This window comes from Vanessa atalanta, chromosome Z (assembly GCF_905147765.1).
Source record: "Vanessa atalanta chromosome Z, ilVanAtal1.2, whole genome shotgun sequence".
Taxonomy (NCBI): Eukaryota; Metazoa; Arthropoda; class Insecta; order Lepidoptera; family Nymphalidae; genus Vanessa; species Vanessa atalanta.
In genome coordinates this window covers 5,466,852-5,489,053 of record NC_061902.1, presented here as the reverse complement: position 1 = coordinate 5,489,053, position 22,202 = coordinate 5,466,852, and the positions used below count along the sequence as shown (strand labels likewise).

The 22,202-nt window shown below is 32.6% G+C and overlaps 1 protein-coding gene across 8 annotated transcripts in view; it reads right to left on the bottom strand.

The window, feature by feature from the left end:
• The window catches only part of LOC125076315 (disco-interacting protein 2), a 64,844-nt gene that overhangs the window by 5,730 nt on the left and 36,912 nt on the right, over positions 1-22,202 (bottom strand). For 5 of the 8 annotated variants that reach the window (XM_047688413.1, XM_047688414.1, XM_047688417.1 and 2 more), the window contains 11 exons: positions 12,387-12,515; positions 11,926-12,135; positions 11,417-11,538; positions 10,305-10,605; positions 9,476-9,787; positions 7,351-7,543; positions 1,708-1,920; positions 1,260-1,429; positions 698-958; positions 376-597; positions 4-212 (listed from right to left, as the gene is read on the bottom strand). In XM_047688413.1, coding sequence (XP_047544369.1) covers positions 4-212; positions 376-597; positions 698-958; positions 1,260-1,429; positions 1,708-1,920; positions 7,351-7,543; positions 9,476-9,787; positions 10,305-10,605; positions 11,417-11,538; positions 11,926-12,135; positions 12,387-12,515 — 2,342 coding nt within the window. The remainder of the gene's footprint in view (positions 1-3; positions 213-375; positions 598-697; positions 959-1,259; positions 1,430-1,707; positions 1,921-7,350; positions 7,544-9,475; positions 9,788-10,304; positions 10,606-11,416; positions 11,539-11,925; positions 12,136-12,386; positions 12,516-22,202) is intronic. The other 3 variants (XM_047688416.1, XM_047688420.1, XM_047688415.1) reach the window with 2 other exon arrangements.

Genomic DNA, 22,202 nt, shown 5'->3' with positions numbered 1-22,202 from the left:
TACCTCTTCCTCTCCACAGTCAGGTCGTTGTTCCGCTACGATGCAGATTCTCTCGTCACGCAACACTCGCACCGAGAACACGGCTATACGTCCCCTGTATATAAATTTCATGGGCTCCACGGCAAGTACTGTCGCTATAATATCGTCCATGTTATGCTTCCTGCCCGTGACAGTCATCAGGCCATCGCGAGATCCACATACGAATACTAAGCCTGTTTGTTAGGAGAAAGATAGTTCTTCATTATTTTCGATTACCAAGTGTTAAGATCACGATGCGCTGTTGATATACAGATAACAAACTTTAAGTGCGATAATGACGAGTTGTATGTCTGATGTTAGTCGTTATAATATGACGAAAAAAAACATTAATTTTACCTCCAGGACCCAGGAATCCGAGTAGACCGCTCCGAACATAGTGTTCTTCTCCGATCGGCTCACCATCAGCGTCGAGAGGCTGAACCCTGAATACCGTATTGGTGAGACCTGGCAGGCCCCAATATCCTGAACCGGTCGCGCCAGAGAGCACACAGATTTCACCAACTTCATCTGTCTTGCAAAGATACGCGAGGCCTTCCATTTTCACAACTACGATGACACCTATTTAAAATAAATATAGTTTGAAGATATATGAAATAGAATAGATTGGCGTAATCAATGTAATTCTTTTATCGCTTTCAGTATTCCACTTAATATTTACGTCTTGTAGAGGTGTTTATTTCCCACGTTTCCAATGACACACCCGACGTCAGCTTACATGAGGGCATGACTTGTCCACAATCCTGCAGCGTGAGTGACGTCAGAGAGTTCTCCGCGTCGACCCTCACGACGCCGTACGAGAGGCCGGACATGGAGAGTACGCCTCGGCCGGCGGACGAGCCCCCGCGACCTGCGCGCCGCACGCACACCGTCAGCGACTCGCTGCTGCACGCGCACGGGCATATCGCGTCGCCGCGAACTCCTGCACGTGAACGTAACATTGTGTATGTCTGTGCCTAGTTTGTGCAAAATATATTTCATTAATATTCATTACAGCATTATAAGATGGAGTTAATAATTCGTGAAAATTTAAATAGAAATATATGATTTATTGGACATAAAGCGTTAACTTACCTAAATTAACCTTAGGTCGATATAATTTATATGAATTAACGTGTGAAAATATAATTGAATGTCAATCAAATACTTAAAATTACTTTAATACAGCCAATCAATAATGGCCGTTGTACCATATAAACGATACCTAATACTTGTAAACTTACCTTTACTCTGGAATACGGAGAGAAATTGATCGCATGAGGACAAAGACCAAGGATTCGCCCCGTCAGCCACCAACAGCATTCTCAAAGAGCTAAGTAAGATCTCTTTGTGGTCACGCGTCGCCAAGAGGCCCCAGTGCAAGTCACGTGACTTAACGATAGCCACCGATGCCCTGGTGAGTGTCACATTTCTTTAATTCATGACTCCGTCTTACTTAAAATGAATCACTCTAAGAGACATTAGTCACATCGCTATTCCGACGTATTGAGTCACTTCTTTGGTTTCATCATCTCGTAATGGTAAATTGGTATTAAATGACCATTCAAATTTAAATTAAATACAATAAAAAATGGCTCTGTGCCTACGCCAAGTGCAGTTTTGTTATAATAGATAAATATTTTGAGATGCATCTATGTAACCAAAAAAAACGATTACTAAAATATATCGAACCTGTATTTTGTGATCATGTGCATCCACGATGCTGGGCTAACTTTCATCAGGGCATATGGAATGAATATAACGTGCATTCCGTTTAGAACACTCGCAAGAACTGCATGCCAGAGCCCCGTCTCCCTCTTGAAGTCCAGAACGCAGACCATGTGCTCTCCCTCCGTGTAGTTGCAGGCCACGGAGAGCATTCGGCAATGAGCCAACATTGACGATCTGTAACCGATTACATATTTTTAATCTATGTTTATGAATAAATATACATTATGTTAACTATTAATGTCATTTTTAATCAATAACTCGTATTAAATTTAATACAAGTCAAGTCCCTATTCTATTATCCCCGTCACAAAAGTAGATGTCGCTGTAATGAATGAAAATTTTTAACCAATAACAGCGACATCTACTCCTGAATACTAATATCAATGCAAACCGAAGTCCGCCCATGGTAACTTATGGAAATTTTATTTAGTATTTTCCGCTAGATGTCAGAAACGCATACTTCCGCCAGGTGGCAACAGTATGAGACCGAATGAATTGAAAACTTTAGATAACAAAGTTAGTCAAATGCGCCGCAGACTCGACAAAGTTTACTTTTTATCGAGTTCATTGTTCTTCGGAATTCTGAATAAACTGTAACTTTCTAATGTTGAAAAATGTCTGTTATATTTAAACGTGAGATTTTTTGCCAATATCATACATATTATTTTTGCTGTAAATACATATACCTACAGCTAAATTATTGCAATAAATTTAAGACATTAAAATATATTCCTATTATTTTCTTGTTACTCTCAGTCGGAATTCACTTTAAATAAAACAATAATTTTACAGGCATCAATTTACCTCTTCCTTTTTATTCTATCAGTGATCAGAACTGTATAACTAGGTGCTGAAAAGTTGCTCTAGTTCTGCAACTAATTTTATGCGAATGAATATAATGTAATTATAATAATAACAAAATTTAAATTTGTAGTAAGTAAGTTACAAAGCAAATGTATTGTTTTTACTTTCAACACCTAAAATGAATATTTTAATCATCAATGTTATAAAATACGAAATCATATTTTTACAGTAAAAGAGAAATATATTTAAAAATACTGCGAGGATTAACGGCATTCCAATTCGAACTGTAAACGGATAATTTCATTCAACTGGTATTACTCAATCGGGTTTACGTGGAAAATGTGAAAATCATCAGACAAAGGTTTCAGAGCAGGCATTGATAGACGTAAAAATAAATTAAAGCAGAATCCGAATGCGCCATTTTTATTTACATAATAATACGAGAAATATAATTACTTGTTGTTGGAGAATTGACTGGATTGGCGATTAAGTCAGAATTAATTTTTCTGAACTTTTATAGATACAAAACATGTAGAACGTTGTTTTATAAAAAATCAGGTGTATTTAGTGTTGGTTTTCAAGGAAGAAATCCTATTATAATATCTAAAATAAGAATTGTAAGAAAATGACTAACGGCCTCCTCTACACGAATATTTTAAATGCGAAAATAACTCCTGTGTTACCTCTTCACGCTTTAACCGCTGAAACGATTTAGATGAAATTTGGTGTGGAAATAGGAAATGGAATGAGGGTCTCGAGGAAGGACAGACGCTACTTTTCACTCATCCCTCGAGGGTGTAAAGTTAAATATCGCGCCACTAAAGCCACTGGTTCAGTTAGTTCTTTATAAAAATGAATTGTTTAAATATAATGTTCATTATTTATTGACTTAAGGGAACTGTAAAGTAAAACTATAGTATTGCTGTTTTTAATAACTACTGCAACGAACCCTAATTTGCATTCTCAATCAAAACTTAATCGAATTAATTTCGCACCGAAAATCATCTAGTACCTACTCTACAATGCAGTAAAGAAAACGCTTGAGAGAACCTGAGAAATATAGCGTGATGTTTCTTTAGAATTTACATAACGATATACAGAGAAATCATTAAAATTGTGAAGGCAAAGTTTAAAAGACAGAAAGGCAAAGAGTGTAAGTTGCACAGAGCAATAGTTTTTTACATGACAACTTAAAAAATAATCAGCCACGCTTGCATCTACGTGAGAAATTTTATAATATGCAAAACTTGGCCTGGCATTAGGTGAACGTTCTTTGTATCTTCAGTTACTGTACGTCTGCCTACCTCTGTTACTCTTTAAAATATTAAACACTATTACTTTTCATTTGAAAATTCCTTAACACTGTTATGTACACTAATTCTAATAAAGAAAGTCATACCTTAATTATTTTTATCAGAAATCTCAGTAATTAATTTTATGTAGATTACTTCGACATAACATGAAGGAAAGTTATAAAATGATGTACATTTTTTGATGTCATAATATCTCGAGATTGTATTTATATAATGATATTTATTTCGAGGGTAATATAAATATTTATTACTAAAGAGATATACAAGAAGTGTTTTTTAACAATTCGTGTATAGCTACGTCATTTTTAAGAATAAAATTCTCACAATTTTATTAAACACTGTGACCTTGAAGACTACAATATCAACTATGTCATTCTAAAGCTGTTTAAATGTTGTATTTAATTAAATAAATTGTGTCTAGATTCAGTGCATTCGTATATTTTTTTAAATAAGCTATAAAGCAAACGTCAAATATTATAATATTCGGAATTAATGATTTCTTTTTTCTTCAAGGTTAATATATTTCCAATCAAATAATTCTAGTATGTCAACTAGAACATTATGTATATATATTATTTAAGATGGGAAGACAAATGGATCAATAGTATGATATACGTTGGCGTCAATGCGCCACCGACTTGCAAACTAACATATTAAGGACATTATAATTTAAGGTTATTTGAAGGTATTTTTGACCTAATGCCTTATAATATTTACACAATATATTATTTTAAGCTACGTATTCTATTTATAAACTTGTAGATTTCTGCGCGATATTTTACGTTCGTTGTTTTTTTTTAATATACTCAGCATAATTATGTTTAATCTATTTTAGAATAAATATTTATAACGAAAGTATAATAATTATTAAGAAAATGTTAACACTTAATTCATTGTCTCTTGACACGCAATATCATAATATAATATAGAAAAATAGTTTCTTTGAATTCGTTTAATAGCTTGACGTATTATTTTAATTAAATACCTTAGATGTTTTCGTTTCTCATCGGATATATTTAAATGTGATTTTCAACGGGTGTGCTATCCGTTTCAATGCCGCCTCGTCGCACGAGATAAAAGAGATGAAAATTGTGTAAGACCCATTTTGCTCAGGTTAACTTTGACTAGAGAATAAAGTAGTTTGACATATTTTTAAGTAAGTCACGGGAAATTTCATTAAGCGAGCACATTTATTTTATGAATATATTATTATAATAAACGATTTGTATGTTTTTACAAATGAAATTCATTTTATATATTGCCGACTCAACTTTACTATTATACTTACTAAAGCATTACTTACATTGTAAATTTGTACAACAGTCAAGTGTTAAGCCTTTCATGATATTTAACTTTAATTTTAATTTTAGGTTAAATTATTTTTAATACATTTGAATTTATTTATGCATGAGTATAAAACTTGTTAAGAAAACGATATGCTGATGTATACGTCATGAGATAGTATTTACTTTTATTGTCGTCTATCGAGTCCACTTCATTTTGAAACGCACCATACTTTCTGCCGCTTTTAATACTTATGTATTTTACGTATAATTCAATGACTATATTTTCTACTATAACAGATATAGCAATTAAATTAAAAAATAATTGTAAATTTACAAAGAGATACGACTGAAAATCATAAACGGAAATTAATACAACGACGAATAATATAAATAAGTCTACGTGTCGGATAAACAAAATTCTTCAATATGGCCGGTCGCTGATAATTGAATTATTTTCGTTACTATGTCTGTGTAATATCAGGACTTATGCCGGTAACCTTGCAGCAACTGCTACTTTATGCAAAACCGTGTTATTATACTAAAAATGTTCTGCGCTTTATTTGGGTCACGCCGCTTATTTTACTTCAAAGAACATATCTGCGATCTTCTCGGCGACAACATTTTTAGCAAACAACATTTAACAATACGATAATTTTATTTGGACTAATACATCGAATTTGTAAACAGATGTAACGATTGTATAATCTTAAGGATATTTTCATTGTGTTAATAAATGAAGCGTGTGTTACCACAACAGTGCACGTGAATGAAAAGATATTATATTACATTTTGAAATTTGGCATATTAAAAAATAATTCGACCTTTGCATTATATAAATTGAACCGAAAGAATATTAACTTATAAAGTTTGTAAAGAAGCTGCGGTTATTTATACTCTACGCGCGTCAGAAACATCACTTCATCGGCGTAATTAAAAATAGTTTTTAATTACATGCATTTAATAATTCATTACAATAAAATAATAATAATCTACTCATTGATAATAACATTATTATGATTATTAGACATTCACAATTTAAATTTGTAATAAAATAAACATTGTAAAATAAAAATTCACAGTTGTGATTTTGTCTACTTCGATCGACTTGACACTTCATTGGCGGTATGTCGAGGTTATTGATTATGTAGTTTTCAAGCCATTGCCTCTGTGCGCTCATTTTAAAAAATCAAGTTTAAGTATAACTTAGAAATGGTTTTAAACTCTAACTAAACCTACGGAACCTTGTGACAGCGCTAGTGTACAGAGATAGGTGTACACCAATGATGCTATGAGTAATCCAATCCATTAGCGATCTGGAAACTTCCGTCGAGACCATCGAGTGTTAATAACAAAAAAACTCTAGAACGTCATAGCCGTTGGTCGAAAGTAGTATTTCGCAAAAAAAAAAAAACAATTAATTTTAGACATCCTATAAGTGAACGATAACCAAGTTTAGGAATTTTAGTTTAGTAAATAATTTAATGAGCCTATAATTACAAATACCTACCATAATAACAAATGAAATAACGTATCACACATAGAAAATAGAAGGAGCGGCAACACCTAATGGTACGTGGTCACCTCCGCCCACAGACATTGGTACTGTAAGAAATATTAACTCTTATCCCTTACGTTACATAGTCAACGCGCCGCCAACCTTGGGAACTAAGCCTGTAGTGACATTTGTGTTACCGCCAAATCAAAAGATCGATCTATAATTCATAGCGTGTTCGGTTGTTTTAAACAAGTTTGTAGCCTCATCGCTGCGAAGAAAGTTAACAGGGATTTTCAAACTAACACACTACCGATATACAAAGTATACCTTTATTTTGCATTTATGGTATAATTGCGCGCTCCATCGAAACAGATCTGCAGAACAATTGAGACTACGGAAGAATTCAGAACATTTTCGGATTAACTTTTTTAATTGGTATTGAACGATATAACTTTTCACGTTTCACTGTTCATGTGTTGGTTGAAATTCTTTCACAGAACTCTCCTGAGCAGAAGAGACGGTCCTTGTTTAATAGACGGACATTAACGGGAAGTTAACTTTGATGTAGTTAATTGAGTTCCCATTTCATTGCGAGACTTTTAGAGATTTGGTTCTATTACTTGGATTATTAACGACGGACGCAACTACTTATTCCATAAACTTCTGTTCTCGGTACATGTAACTGAATGTGAATATCGATGCTTACCTCGTGACAATAACGCCCATAGCGGAACCATCAGCGGCCGATGTATGCTCTATATGCGCCGGACTATCTTCAGCGGGACGGGGCGGAGGGATCCAATCTCGAGGTGGCCTGGGAAGTTTCTCCGTAGACACCCATTGGAGTGATGGCCAGCCTCGGAATGACACCACATCGCCCGATGACGTCTTCGGGAGACCTGCGCAAGTTACCCTTCTAAATGGCAGATATATCATGCTACTCGTAATATTCTAGTCTCGTGAACAAGACATTCGTAGATAATGTCGAAATATCGAGCTCGACCAAATAAAAATAACCATAATAATATAAAATCTTATTCTTACTCGTAATATGTACAAAGAGTTATTTGATTTTTTTTATTTTTTTTTAATCACGCGATAACAATCCGTTTGACATGAAACTTTCATAGGTTGAAGTTTATAAGTTTCAGGATCGCAATAGTTTGTTCAAAGATATTATTACGTCCTTGTAGTCGGAAAGTAATCTGTCAGTCCCGGAGCGTATTCGCTTAATAATAACTCAACTGTATTCGCATATGGATACTGGAAAACTTTGTATGTGATTTTTAGATATCTAAATGGTTTACATATCAGTCCTATATTCCTATATAATTTTCTAAGACATCATACGCCTAAATTTGACAGATACGAAACAAAAATGATTATTTCAAGTTATTTTAAGGGTTTTTCAGTTCAATTTGTCATATGATATCTTTATCAATATAATAAACAATATAATAAAATTTAAATATTTCTTTTCTATTTAGTCTAAGAATTTTAAAAATAATCTATATTACCACAGACACGTTTTAGTCTGTATATACCGAAGAATTTTGTTTGATTCAACGCGCTGTTATAACAAACAACAAATCCGATTTAAAAAAATCGAAAGCCGCCGATATACTCTTCTGTATATCTATTATGTATTGAGTTACGGGCACGAATTAATAAATAACGACGGTAAACTGACCGAGTGAAAAAAATAACAAAGAAAATAACTTAATAACATAGTTATTATATATTTATTAAACTTTTTTTATCAATAATACCTACTCTTATAAAAATATATATATCAAGTGTCGTGAATTTCGAATACGTACAACTATTTCGGTCTAGTCTTTATATATTATTCAGATATCTCATCTATTAAGAAAGACTATATAATTGACATCCCGCGCGACTATAGAGCAGTGATGTTTAATGCGAGCGAAACCGCGCAGAGCAGCTATTATTAGATATTTGAAAACCGCAAAGTAACAAATGACATTCAACTGAAGTAAGATGTAAGCGCTTAGCTCGATACATTGAATAATAACACTTCTTTAATTATTAAAGTAAATAAATACTAAGTCGAAGGGAAGTCTAAGGGAAGGATTATACAAAATCATAGTTATATCGTGAAGTTGTAATTGCGTTTATTTTCGGATTCAGCGAGTAGTACAGTTAATGTATATTGATTTCTTAATTTTAATCGTATTTGAGTGTCATATCATTTTCAATTCTGAAGTCTAAAAACTGTCAATGATGCTTAAATTGAATTTAATAAGCAAATTGAAATCATAAAAATTTTAAGGAAAAATGACTTTTTCGCGACGTTTTATAAACTTGTTTTTGATACTTTTTCGCTTGCAGATTTAAAAAAAAACGTAGCGCTCGGGACGATCTCGCGTCTCGTTATGTTACCTGTGCAAATTTCATATAAAATTAACACTCACCCTTTGCACGCTATAAGCTAAAAGGGTGGACAGCGATACATGCATATGGATACGTACGGTATGGGACGCGGTATACGAGTATATGGTATATGTAATCCGTTTACTGACACGCGGATAAAGGTGTGAATATCGAGCTTGTTTCTAAAGCCTTTCCAGTGACTAACATTTGGACAGAGGTATTTTCATCTCGCTTTTACAATTGTGAAGTTATTTCATCTATGACAATTAAATTTTTGAAGTCTCAAAAATATTTGCCTATTGAAAATAGCGTATACCAAACAAATTGTGCTTTTATATGTTTTTGACTTCATGCTATGTGTGATTGAACCGTGTTGTATATTTTTTCTTAATATATAGTTTCGAATAGCGTCTGTAATATATAATTATGAAACGAACCTTTCAAGCAGGCATCAGATGTGAGGGCATACTGTATGCCGCAGGAGCCCAGCAGGAAACCCACTTGCTGCAGACCAGCGTCGCGTCTGGTCAGCGGCACCTCTATGGGCACGGGGACTATGCCCGCTTGCAGACATCCGTAGAACGCACACATGAAGTTTATAGGATCGTTGTTGGGGTAAACTAGCGCCACCCTGTCGCCTGGCTTAATTGAATTGTCACCAGTGAGCGGGCCGCCGCTACTGCTCTTCGACGTAAACGTTTTGTTCAGTACTGCGTGAGCTATTTTCAATGATCGGCTCAACAGTTTTCCTGTTAAAAACATGTTATTTTTATAGCAACCGCTTCTTTGCTGCATTTTTTTAGTTTGATGCGTATGTATCTTCGGACACAAGGCATTTCGTTTTTATATTTATATTACAAATCCACAAAAGATGTATGTTATGCAATATACTAATGTATAAGTGGTATGTTAACATATATGTATATATATTGAACAAACCACCGCGCTAAGTATAAATAAATATATATCAACTGACTGCAGTAACAATCACGCAGTGGTGTAAATCGAGCAAACATTGTAAGCGATCAACTTGCTTGATGAGATACAAAATCTATGCTAGCTTCAAGCGCTCTTTGGTCTCAAATGTGCCGTGAATATGGCGCCGGCTGGTATTTTTCTAGTTTAAGAAACATCGTCTGAGACGAAAGAAAAGTTTCACATAACATTTGTAACGCTGGATAAATCACTGTACAATCTTTGCTCGGCAATACGATGTAAACTGATGCTATTCGCGATAAACGTTTTTTCTGCCAATATTGTACTCACCATAAGTGAGGGAATTGCTAAGTTTTCCATTAGGGTCGAGTACGGTAGCAACGTTTGCTTTAAATGAAGCCGTGCCGTATCTCTGTAGGGCGGCCTCTAAATTCCTGGGCAGTCCAGCTGGTACGACGAGCTGTTCGCCAACGGCAGGAGTCATGGTCCCACCTTCTGGTTTCGGTGCGTTTGGATCTTTGGGATTAGCGGCGATCTCCAATTCAATGTCGTCATCTTCGTAAAACTCCGGCAGAGGTCGACGTTTGGGTCGCTTTAGAGTATTAAGTAATTGCTGTATTTTGGCTGATACCTACAAAAATCGCAACTCGCTAATAATTCAAATATGTAATTTTGAACAATTTCATTTTATTTTAATCCAAATAAAGTATCGCAAAGTAAAAATAAAAACATAACTTTTTTTTATTTCAGTATAAAAGTTTTATATGTATATAAGAGAAATGTTTTATTTCATTGAATGTAAATAAATAGTACATGTAAATTATTTGAAGTTGCGAGTTTACGTGTAATAGTTGTTTATATACATTTCGCTACATGTTTTTAGCAAATACTAAATACAATGACAGTAGTTTTTTTCTATTTCAAACAGCTTTTATTCTGATGATCGTGTAAGCTTTACGTATGGAATATTTAATTATTACTTTGTTTCTTTGTACACTTTTATTTACCGTAATAAAAAATATAACTTGAATAACTGACATTAGATCATGACATGTCTTGAAACCCCGTATAAGCTATTGTCATAGAGTCAAATAAAATCCGTAGTGTTTTCTTCGTGAAACAGACAAACAGACATATATTTTAATAAGTAATATTATTACAAATATATTATCATTACTCTTTGTGACATCAACAGTCAATAACTCAATTATTTTTATTAGATGTTTTTTTTTCTTTTTAATTTAAATATTTTTGCTGGATTTATTATATATGTATGTATATATATATATATATATATATATAGAATAATATTGTCTGGGTAACTTCTTGTATAATTAAACATAAATAAAGCGAAAAAGTAAAAATATACAAACTAATACACTTGTAGGCTATTAATTTAGTAAAATTTTTGGTTATACAAATAAATTAGAATTGAATTTTACCTTCCACCTGCCAGTGCCGGTGCCGGTGTCCTCTGGCTGCGCGTAGCATTGCACTCGGTCCGCGATGAGAGCGCCGCCGCGACGAGCGCCAGATGTCGTGTGGGTTACGTCCGGTTGAATGTCTGGCGACGGAGACTATTTACTTATTTTTGTTCAACAAGACCGATATTATATCTATTATTTTTTTATTGATTTAAACATTGCCGAGTTATTAAGTGTAAAAGAAACACATGTATGAAAATTAAAGAGTTTTTTTTTAACTCTATTTATACTACGAAATAATTGCGAAAGTAACTCTGGTCTGTCTGTCTGTTGCTCGCTCTTTCATGGCCAATCCACTGAACCGAATTTGGTGAAATTCGATATGAAGTAAACTTGAACCTCAAGAAAGGACGTAGGTTTTTTATGCCTAACACAGACGACCAACCCCTAAAACAAGAGCGAACCCACGATTGACAATTAGATTACTATACTTGTTTTAAATCATTCTGTAACTTCGCCTAACTTACAAGCTGGTAAATGTGTGATGTCAGAGAGATCAATCTCAGTTTTTTCTCGCGGCGCGTGCTTCTTTTCCCGCTGATGATGCAGTTGTGGAAGAGGGGGTGGATGTCCACGGGGATGAGGTGCGGCAGCACGGCGAGCTGGAGGCGAACCTAACTCAGGTGGTGGTGGCAGTTCTGAGTCGCCAGCGCACGAATCCTCATCAGAGCTTGATGCTATTGACAAGATAATTATTTTTCTTCACAACATCATTTGAGTGTTTTGATTGCAAGTTAATTAAAGTATTATCAACCAATCAAATTACTAGGTAAACATCAGCAAGTAGCAGGGAAAGTAAACGAATAATTTTATTATGACATTGAAAACGATTCTACGTATTCATGTAATAAGAAAGCTAAAGAGATTTTTTTCTCTGAACCGGTAGCTCGGATCGGGTTATGTTAAACAGTAGTTTCGTTACACTCACAAAGATCATGTCTTTCTCTGTCAGGACTCTTGGCCATCATAGATGTGCGCTTTGAAGGCATCGGGAGAGACGGTTTTGGCCGGTTCTGCATCTCCGCTAGCGCCTGCTGCACTGCCTCCTGTCTAACTTCTGTAAAGCGACATTTTTATTTAAAACTACATTAACCGGGAAACTTTTATATTAATTGTAATGTAAAGTTTAAAAGATAAAAATGTTTTCAAAATTTTCAAGTTCAAAATTATACCAACATAACATCAAATAAAATCAGAATAAATTTGTGAAAAATGCTACTCGAATCAAGCCATATAAATAAAATAATATGCATTATATATGTCAAAATACTAATACAAAAAAACAAGCTTTGGACACGGTTAATATATATACATATATTTTAATTTACTTAAAAATAGATAATCAAGACAGCGTTATAATACAGAAACAATAATATTATAGATGTTCTAATAATTAATAAGAAGTAACATATGAAGCATAATAAGACGTAAATAAAAATAGGTGACATTAAAACATTCCGTATTATACTACATGAAACTTAGAATTACAGCAGTTTTAATCACGAAGTGAAAAGTACGTACATAAAATAAAATAGGTCACCTAGTGTACATGGTACTTTGATGATTTTAATTGCCATTCATAGAATGCTTTTAAAAGAATTACAAGTCAATTGCTGTATATAAATTCGAAATTATTTCGAGGAAATTATTTCGAATGAAATAATTAATATACACACACTTGTTATAAAAATATCGCTTAGCATAAAGCAATCAAGCTAATTATGTACCATTACAAATGCTCTATGATCTCAAAATTGTGTTAATTCGCATGTCATAGCTTTACGTGAATATAACGCACACAATAATTTATACGTCGACTTACATAATCTAACTAGGATAATAAGACGTGCAGGTTTTAAAACATGCATTATAATTTACGTAATACGCGGAGCGTGTTCACAGAAATAGTGTCAAATTAATAATAGTCGTTTAGCATGCAAAACTCTCGTGTTGTACGTACCATGATTTAAGTTAAGAGCGACAAGTGGTGATGCTTCCAATATTAAGATAGTTTATAACAACTACACGAAGACGTCATCTTGTAAGATACATTAAAAAAACCTATATTTAAAAAATATTTACGTAATTATAATATTACATACATATGCTTATAAATAAAATTCATTCATTTCATTTTTAAACAACGAGAAACAACTTATCTTGACTGAGTTGACTTGACTTATAAGTCGTTTTGAAGTCGCAATAATTATTTAATTTTCAATAATACATATAGATTCAGTATTAATAATAAAGCGTTACTGTGTCGTTATTTTTTCGAGGTAATTACGGTCTTACTATTTATTTATCATGTATTTTATTTAAGATTTAGCCACGATTTAAGAAATGTATAGAAATATCTTATTACTTGCGCCGAATGTAAATCATTACGAGCATTACAAGGTCAGAACTACGCAAGAGTTTTGAATGCACATCCTCGTCATAATTTGTTCCCAGACAGGTTTGTTTATTTATTATGTTAAAGATATAAAACATATACATCTAGTACGAATTTCAAGCGTAAGCTATGTATCTCGTTCGCTTCGATTTAAATTATGAATTTCGTAACCTACCACACGTAGAGTATTCGTTCACAAAGCTTACTAGAGATACGTTATTTTTTTGATTTAAGATTTAATAGACACTTGCTTTTTATATTGAATTATAAATAAACGTAAAGTTTAAAGCAATTAAGATGAAACGGATTATTAATTAACAATACATCAAGCAACCATTTTGTAGTAAATTATTAGGTATTGTATATGTATTGTTTACTTCATATATACATATATATATATATTATTGAGGTTAAGCCATTGTTACATATACATATATGCATTTAGACTTAACTATTATATCTATAATTGAGTACGCGTAACGAGATAGGTTAGATGTGCGAATTATCTGCACAAACGGGTACGTTTTGATACGATCAATGTGTTGACAATTCAATTTACATGTCAATAAGGCAACCCTATAGTCTAGCAGAGAGCAACAAACTTTGGGAACATCTCATTCCGTCCAGCCATTTAAGCCACTTACTATTTAGGTACGTCATTAAGATAGGATAACAAGTTAAAAACTAAATTGTTTACATGGCTCATGCGTCTACATGCTGTTCAAATCACACCAGGCGTATGTTGTTGCTTTTCTAGATACACAATGTTAATGGATATATTCAGGAATTGGAATAAACAGATATATGTATTTAATAATCAATTTAATCAAAAAGTTCAATGATGTAACAAAAACTATAAACGGCATGCTATCTCCTGGTTTACTAGTCTAATCCATAAGAGATTTCTAAGCTATAATGATAATGAAGTTCTCGTGATCAAATATTGGTCAATTCAAATGCGTAGACATTCAATTGCAGACGTGGGAAACACAGGTGATCTCTCTGTGCCCTCAGTTTCATAATCTGATATAACAACAAACCAACACAACCGGCGATATTAAGTTTGAGACGAACTGCTTTATATATTCAAGTATATTATGTATAACCACTAACTCGGGTCAAATACTTACGAAAGATAATTTCTTGGCAGAAAAACCTATTATTGGCTTGACTAGGAAATTGAAACCAGGAACTATGGCTCTGCAACCTTATAAGCTAGTAAAGTCTAAACCAACGAGGCATTCAATTATTCTTAAACATTCTGTTACTTATCAAATGTTTTCTTATTAAAAAGTATTTATTAGTACAAAACCATCTAAATCCGTTTCGTAGTTTTTATAAAATTTGAAATTAGATTGAAATAGAAGGAAATTGAAATTTTGTAATTTTAAAGTTTAATAATAATGAATACTGTTCAAAAAGTTTGAAAATTGGACGAACGCTGAGTTTTTGTGTAAGCTACACTATAATCATTGCGCGACCGGACCGACTCCGATAAAAAAAGAAAGTGTCCAAAATGTTATCCGTAAATATTTACACTAAGAATTTTTAGAAAAGGTTGTGTTGTTAAAGTATATAATTAGGCGCGAATTAGTCGGATGAAGAGACTCAAACTATAAACATCTTTTTATCCTTTTAACATCTCCGCAAATCTGGTAAAATTATGCTATTGAAAATAGACATCCTATTTTCAGCAGCATAATTTACTATCACAACTTTTTGAATAACATATTTTAAGCAATAATACCTAAAACGTTTATATAACACTTATATTTTTCATAAAACAAAAGAAACATCTTTTACGGCATTAATTACCAACGCTAAAATAAAAAAAGAACAATTTTAAAGTATTCCATAACATTCATGGGAGTAAAAGAAACCCAGCAACTGTAAGCAATAAGCCACGAGAATAGGAGCGAGAGGCCTTTGTGAAGGAGAGCCCAGAAAGCCACGCAAGCCTTACAAATCCCTTTTCTCTAGAAGACTGCTTTTGTGTTCACTTTGCGATTTACAATTTTTATTTATTAACGATTTTCAACCTACGATTTAATGCTATTCCGAATTGTGCTTGGTAACCGTAAACGGCAAGGATTAAAAATTGTTTATTTGTTTTACCCGATCCGATTTATCTGATCTTCATTATAGGTGTGACGTAGGTAGACGTACTAGACGTGTCAAGAAAATTAACGTGAAAGACGCTACATTTATTAAATAAATCGAAACTAAAATGACCAAACCTCATTTTGTGGTATGTCAATATCAAACTAAGATACCCATGTTTTGATTTTGAAATACGCTCCCAAAAAATATATCATAATTTAACAAAGACAAGGCACGTTTTGTCTTGTTGGATAAGCTTAAATTGCCGTTAATATAATAGTTAATAAGCCGTGCTTAATCAACAACTCGTGGCTTGTCATTGAAAATTATATTAAAAATATTTCTGCACAAAAACAGTAGCCATAGTTAATAGAATATTTTTTTAAGTCTTGGTTTAAATTTTTTAATAAATATATATTTGTGTATTGAATATTATAGGTTTAGGATGGGTATTTTTCAGAATAGGCAAGCAAATAGTAGACAGCTACCATTATTTTTCTAAAAGACGATTTTTAAGACATTTTCTGCCTCGCACAACCACTCTGTGGAACCAGCTCTCGCCGGCGGTTTTTCCGAACCGATACGACTTGAGAACCTTCAAGAAAAGAGCGTACTCTTTCCTGAAAGGCCGGCAACGCACCTGCAAGCCCCCCGGTGTTGCAGATGTCCACGAGCGGTGGTAGTCACTTTCCATCAGGTGAGCCTCCTGCTCGTTTGCCACCTTTTGATATAAAAAAAAAGTAATATCTAAACTTCATCCATAAAATACATTAATAAGTGATTTTATTAAAATCACAACCTATTCATTGACAATGTGCTAGTTTGTGGCTACCGTAATTTTCCCTACAGGAGGTACACATAAATAGACTTCTATGAATGGAACTAAAATTATCACAACATACCATATAATTAGATATTTATTGAATATAAATATATTCTCGATGAAATCAATTATAAATTCATATATAAGTGAATATGACTTAAAAAAATGAATTCGAAATACTATATATTTAGGTATAAGTTTTATATATATTGGATTCGTAGTTATTTTCTGTTGGAGAACAAAAAAAACGACTCCTCATTTATTAACAAAGATTATTATATTTGTTCTCCGCACTCTAAGTATACACGATGATTCTCCGTAAAGCAATCGAATACAGTAAGAAATATAAAAAAATATGTGAATGAAATATTGTATAGGTAGTGGAAGCAGCAATATTCAATGGCGACTATTGCGTGTTCAAGCTAAGGAATTTCTCTTGCACGCACGACATATATCCAACATTTGTTACTTCTGTTAACTTAATTTAAAGTCTTGTTAAATATATTAAATGATCACTGTAACCCCAATAATGCACGACAAACTGATACTTATTGAGGAGTCGTGGTTGTCTAGTGCATAGATCACATGGTTTTGGGTCAAAGATCGGGAGTTCAAATCAGGACAAGCATTACTAATTTTTCTCATTTGCAAAATTGATCGCATACTTGAGTTGAGTGTAAACATTAAAAGAAAATCTGCGTAAATGCATTCAATTCTGAATTAAAAATATAAGAATCTACAATAGAATCTACGTCTAAAACGTTAGAATTGAAGGCTCCAAGGCCTATTCTATGCTTTTGCATATTAACGTGCTGAATAAAGACCAAGATGAAATATGGTATTAGTTAAAAAAAATATATATAATGGGATATAAATTTATATTTACAGAGCTTAGGAAATTGCAGCTTTAACTTAACCCTAGTATTTACATAGAAATTAAAAGACTTGTAAGATAACGACACACGTGTCCAAGCGGTTGTAATGTTATCTAGAAGCCCACATTAATCTAGCCGTTTTAAATCGTGCGAGCAATGGCCGAAGCGCAAAAAAGGTTTATTATATAGAAAATTATGACTAATATTAAAAAAAAAAATTTGATCAGTGCCCAAATATTTAAAAAAAACCGATTTGAGACAAGATTAATCGCGTTTTGTGACCATTTTCTTTAATTAAAACATTTATTTTAATTACAAAAGTGCTTTAATTGATCGAAATATTATTACCAGTAAATTCAATTTAGACAAATTTGATCGATATATTTACACCTTGATATAATTGAATTCATATATATTTATTTAAATGTAATTATTATATTTAATTTAAGTTTTCTACTTCGATAAATTATAATTGATTGAACAATATGATTTTTAATTATTTCTAGATGTTTTGCGTTTAAACATCTGCGATAACATTCAAATATGTGTGTGTGAGTACTTATGTGTGTAAATTGATGCGCAATTAAAGTGGTGTTATTAGACATCTCCCACGGAGCTCGAGGTTAAAAGCTAAATCCGTGTAATATCGCGAGCGATCAGGAGCTAAGCCGAATATATCCTGAGGTAGTTCAGAGTACTACAAACTGACCTATTTAAAATCGTCAAAATTCACGGTGCTGGAATCGACTTCAAATATTAACGAGCGTATATTTTTAGACGTTTGTTGAATTGTTGAACTTTTTCAGTTTTTTTTTTCTTAATTTAGATGAAAATGAGAGAGTGTGGGACTTTTTTTAAACTTATCATGTATATATCATCATTGAATTTCTGTAAAGATTCTTATAAAATATTATAAGATTGCCTCTTTAAATAACTGGCTACATAAGACATTTATCTATATAAATATATACATTAACGAAAGACTAATTTAAAAATGGAATAAGTCACTAGATAATTCTGAATAGTTCAGATGTTTTGTTTGATTTGACTATAATATGTGAGCTATAATTTAAGTATTGCGGTACGTGTACGAACACAACAAGCATCCCGACTTTCTTGAGGACATTACGTACTCTACAATCACAGCCACTTGGATCAATTTAACATTTAAGAAAGTATGTCAGTCGCTAGACAAGCACGGGGTCCAGCTTCTAGATAATTTTTAACTTAACGATTGAAATGCAGAGTTTAGTTACATTATATTATAGAATTTTCTGTATTGAAATAATATTACTACGGCACATCGTTAGATAGGAGCGTTAAGCAAAAATAAAATTATTTATTCCCCTTATTAGTAAGTATTCTTATAAGAAAACTAGGGATTGTAATATCCCAAACAATTTTAAATTTAATATTTATACGTAATTTATTTGTAAAAAGATATGTAAATAAAAATATAAGCATGCGTATAAAATACATCCAGTTCTACCTGCATATTAAATAAAATCTTAGAATTAAGATATTTCACAAAATTTACCTTTACTCCCTCTCTCTCTGCAACGGCAGTTTGAAATGATGTGAACGAGTGCTGGTTTCAGATAAATCATTGTAATTGGTACTCAGCCGCGTTTTATTGTGATCGGTTATTTGCTAAAGTCAATAAACGCCTATCATGTGCCAAAAATAGTGGGAAATTGAGAAGCTTCTTGTTTGAAGTTAAAAATGAAAAAAATTACGAATAAATTATACTGGTAACTTGCTTGCGTCTGATGCATCCACTTTAATATGAATATTCTTATTATAATAATGTGGAACAGCATTCTAATTCCTTATATATAATATATACATACAGTATTTAAAAAAACTACACTTAAACATTGTTTAACTTGTAAAACCTTTAAACATGAGGGCCGTCTTAGTCGAAATCGGGGTCATTTTGAACAAGGGATTTGGGGCCCTGCTGGACGACTCTTTTATTTCGTCTCTATTTACTTACCATTTCAAAATGGTATTATATATTTAAATTGTTTTTGTCGAATGCTATCCTTTAGGGGCCAGGGCCCCAGACGAGCGTCAAGCCACCAGAAACATTAAAAAAAATTACAGTATAAGTCTTTTTTGGAGCCCTGGGCACGTGACCCGTGAGTTCGTGGTAACGGTAAAGACAATAAATATAAATATATAATTTCTATATAGGAAAAACACAACCGATTTCATGTCATTACGGCATCGGCTTAATGCTTTATAAAAACATAACTTTTTGTGTAAACATAGAAGCGAGTAGGCGGTGTTGTGAGCTAAGAGAGCTGTTAAGCCGTAATATACTCAAAGGGAAGTTTTATTAGTGCTATATAAGTTATTTTATTATTTAAGATTCTTTGGAAGAGTGCTTCTCTTATTAAATTGAAAATGTAAAACTAAAAATATAAATAAAAAACAATCATTATGTTTTAAAATAGCGACCTTATATGTCATTGTTTGGAATTTGTATAAATTATTGAATTAGTATATTTTAATACCATGAAGTATAATTTTAAAACATTTTCGGAACATTGAGTAATACAAAATTACTTGTCCAAATTATATTTATAGAATGAATAAATTAATAATTTTGGTAGGGTTTCATATTGTGCGTCAAATATTATTTGAACTGAAGTAAAGGAGAAGTGGGCGAACGACATTAAAAGAGTGTTTATATAATTTGCATTATGTTCATAACTTAATAAAAATAAATCCTTTGTCGCGTTAAATTGATATTAAAAAAAAAAAACCTTAACGTTTGGTAGTCCCATGACTACAAGATACAATCATCCAAATTCGTTTAACCATTTTTGAGTTGTCGGTCAACATACGGACAGATATATAACGAAATATATTTTAATATCGAATAAATAGCAATGCATCATTGTGTGAAGTACATTAATGTTTAATGATTAATGATTTACTAATCGTTGTATTATTTAAGCTAGCGGCCTAAAACTATATAAGTTTTCGCGTATACGTCCTAAAGATTATCTCCATGTCAAAAGTGAGCTCACAAATACGATGACGTTGCATCGCCTTTAATGAAAACTTTTTTAATGAAACGATGCTACTTTTTAAATACAAACTGTATTAAATAACGAAAATCTTCTCCAAGCTTTAGGAAACTAATCAAAGCTAAAAATAAAAAAGATAAAAACTTTGCTAAAAAGTTTCATAAATTTTGTTAGATTAAGGTACAAGAATTTTAATATTATAGAAACTTGTAGTTTTCAGTGGAGATTTTATTTAATATGACAAGAGTTCAAAGAAAGCTCCCTAATCCATCACCGTGTAAAAAGTAGACAGCCTTAATCAATATAATAATATGAATAAAACAGTCGCAACATACCATAGCATTCGGAATTATTAAATATTCAAAAGGCAGCGTCTATCCCAATTTAAGCTTGGGTTTGTTTTTATATCAAAGTAAATATATTTATTTTTACAATTTATCAATTTTGTTAGGCTTATACTAGTCGAAGACAAATGAAATACTTTAATCACACTCTGAACTCACTCGTTTGATTACAGTGTTTTGACATGAATGTAGTTTTTCAATACTTGATGCTTTAATTGGGCTTCGGTTTTGACTCACCGTATTGGGGTCGCAACACGTCGACTCGCGGAGAACTGGCTTTCAAGTTCCACGCACTACCACAGTCCAACACCAATCATATATTCACAAACCGATAAGTAAATCGTGTTTTATTCCTTAAGGCACGTTACGTAAGACACATTTTCGACTACACCGAAATCCGTGTATTACTACTTTGAATAATCAGGATACATTTTGGTCCTGTACTTATAAGTTATGCCAAGTTTACACAATAAATTTAGACCGTACAAGTTTAATATCTATACAGCAAGAAATTGCGAAGCAGTTATTCATTTTATCATATCGCTGAGGTATTTGTTACGACTTGAATTCGGTATAATTTGACACCTGTAGATGCATTTAATTGCATTGCAGTATTTGTTTGCCATAGTTAGACAAACGAAAAAAACATACATTGCCATTTCATTCGCCTGAGATTAAGTTACGTAGAATATTAAAGTAATAATCGAAATCTGAATAATTTAAATAACCCCCAGTAATCTGAAGGTCGACAAGCGTTAATAACCAATAAATAAACGGTTCCCCTTGCAAAGTAAGTATTAACACAAATATTTAAATAGAAATAGAACTGGCTCAGCTTGATATTAAACATGTTTTTCTAGTTTAAAAGGTGTATTGCAATTTTACTATACCGGTGCCTTTGCCCCTAATTTATTTTATTAAATACATTATTTATATATAGTAAACTTCACTATAAAATCCTATCCAATAATTGCGGCGAGATCTCATTTAATAAACACCACTGCCACAAGTAATGGTGAAGGCCATTATAAATATATTATTACTTTTAATCCTGATAAAACTAAGATAGTAATAGTAATTTTGGCTCAGTGATGATATTTGTACACCAATAAGGGAAAAATACCGAGTAACTAAGTAAACGAGTGTTAGTAAATAGAACGAGCAAGATT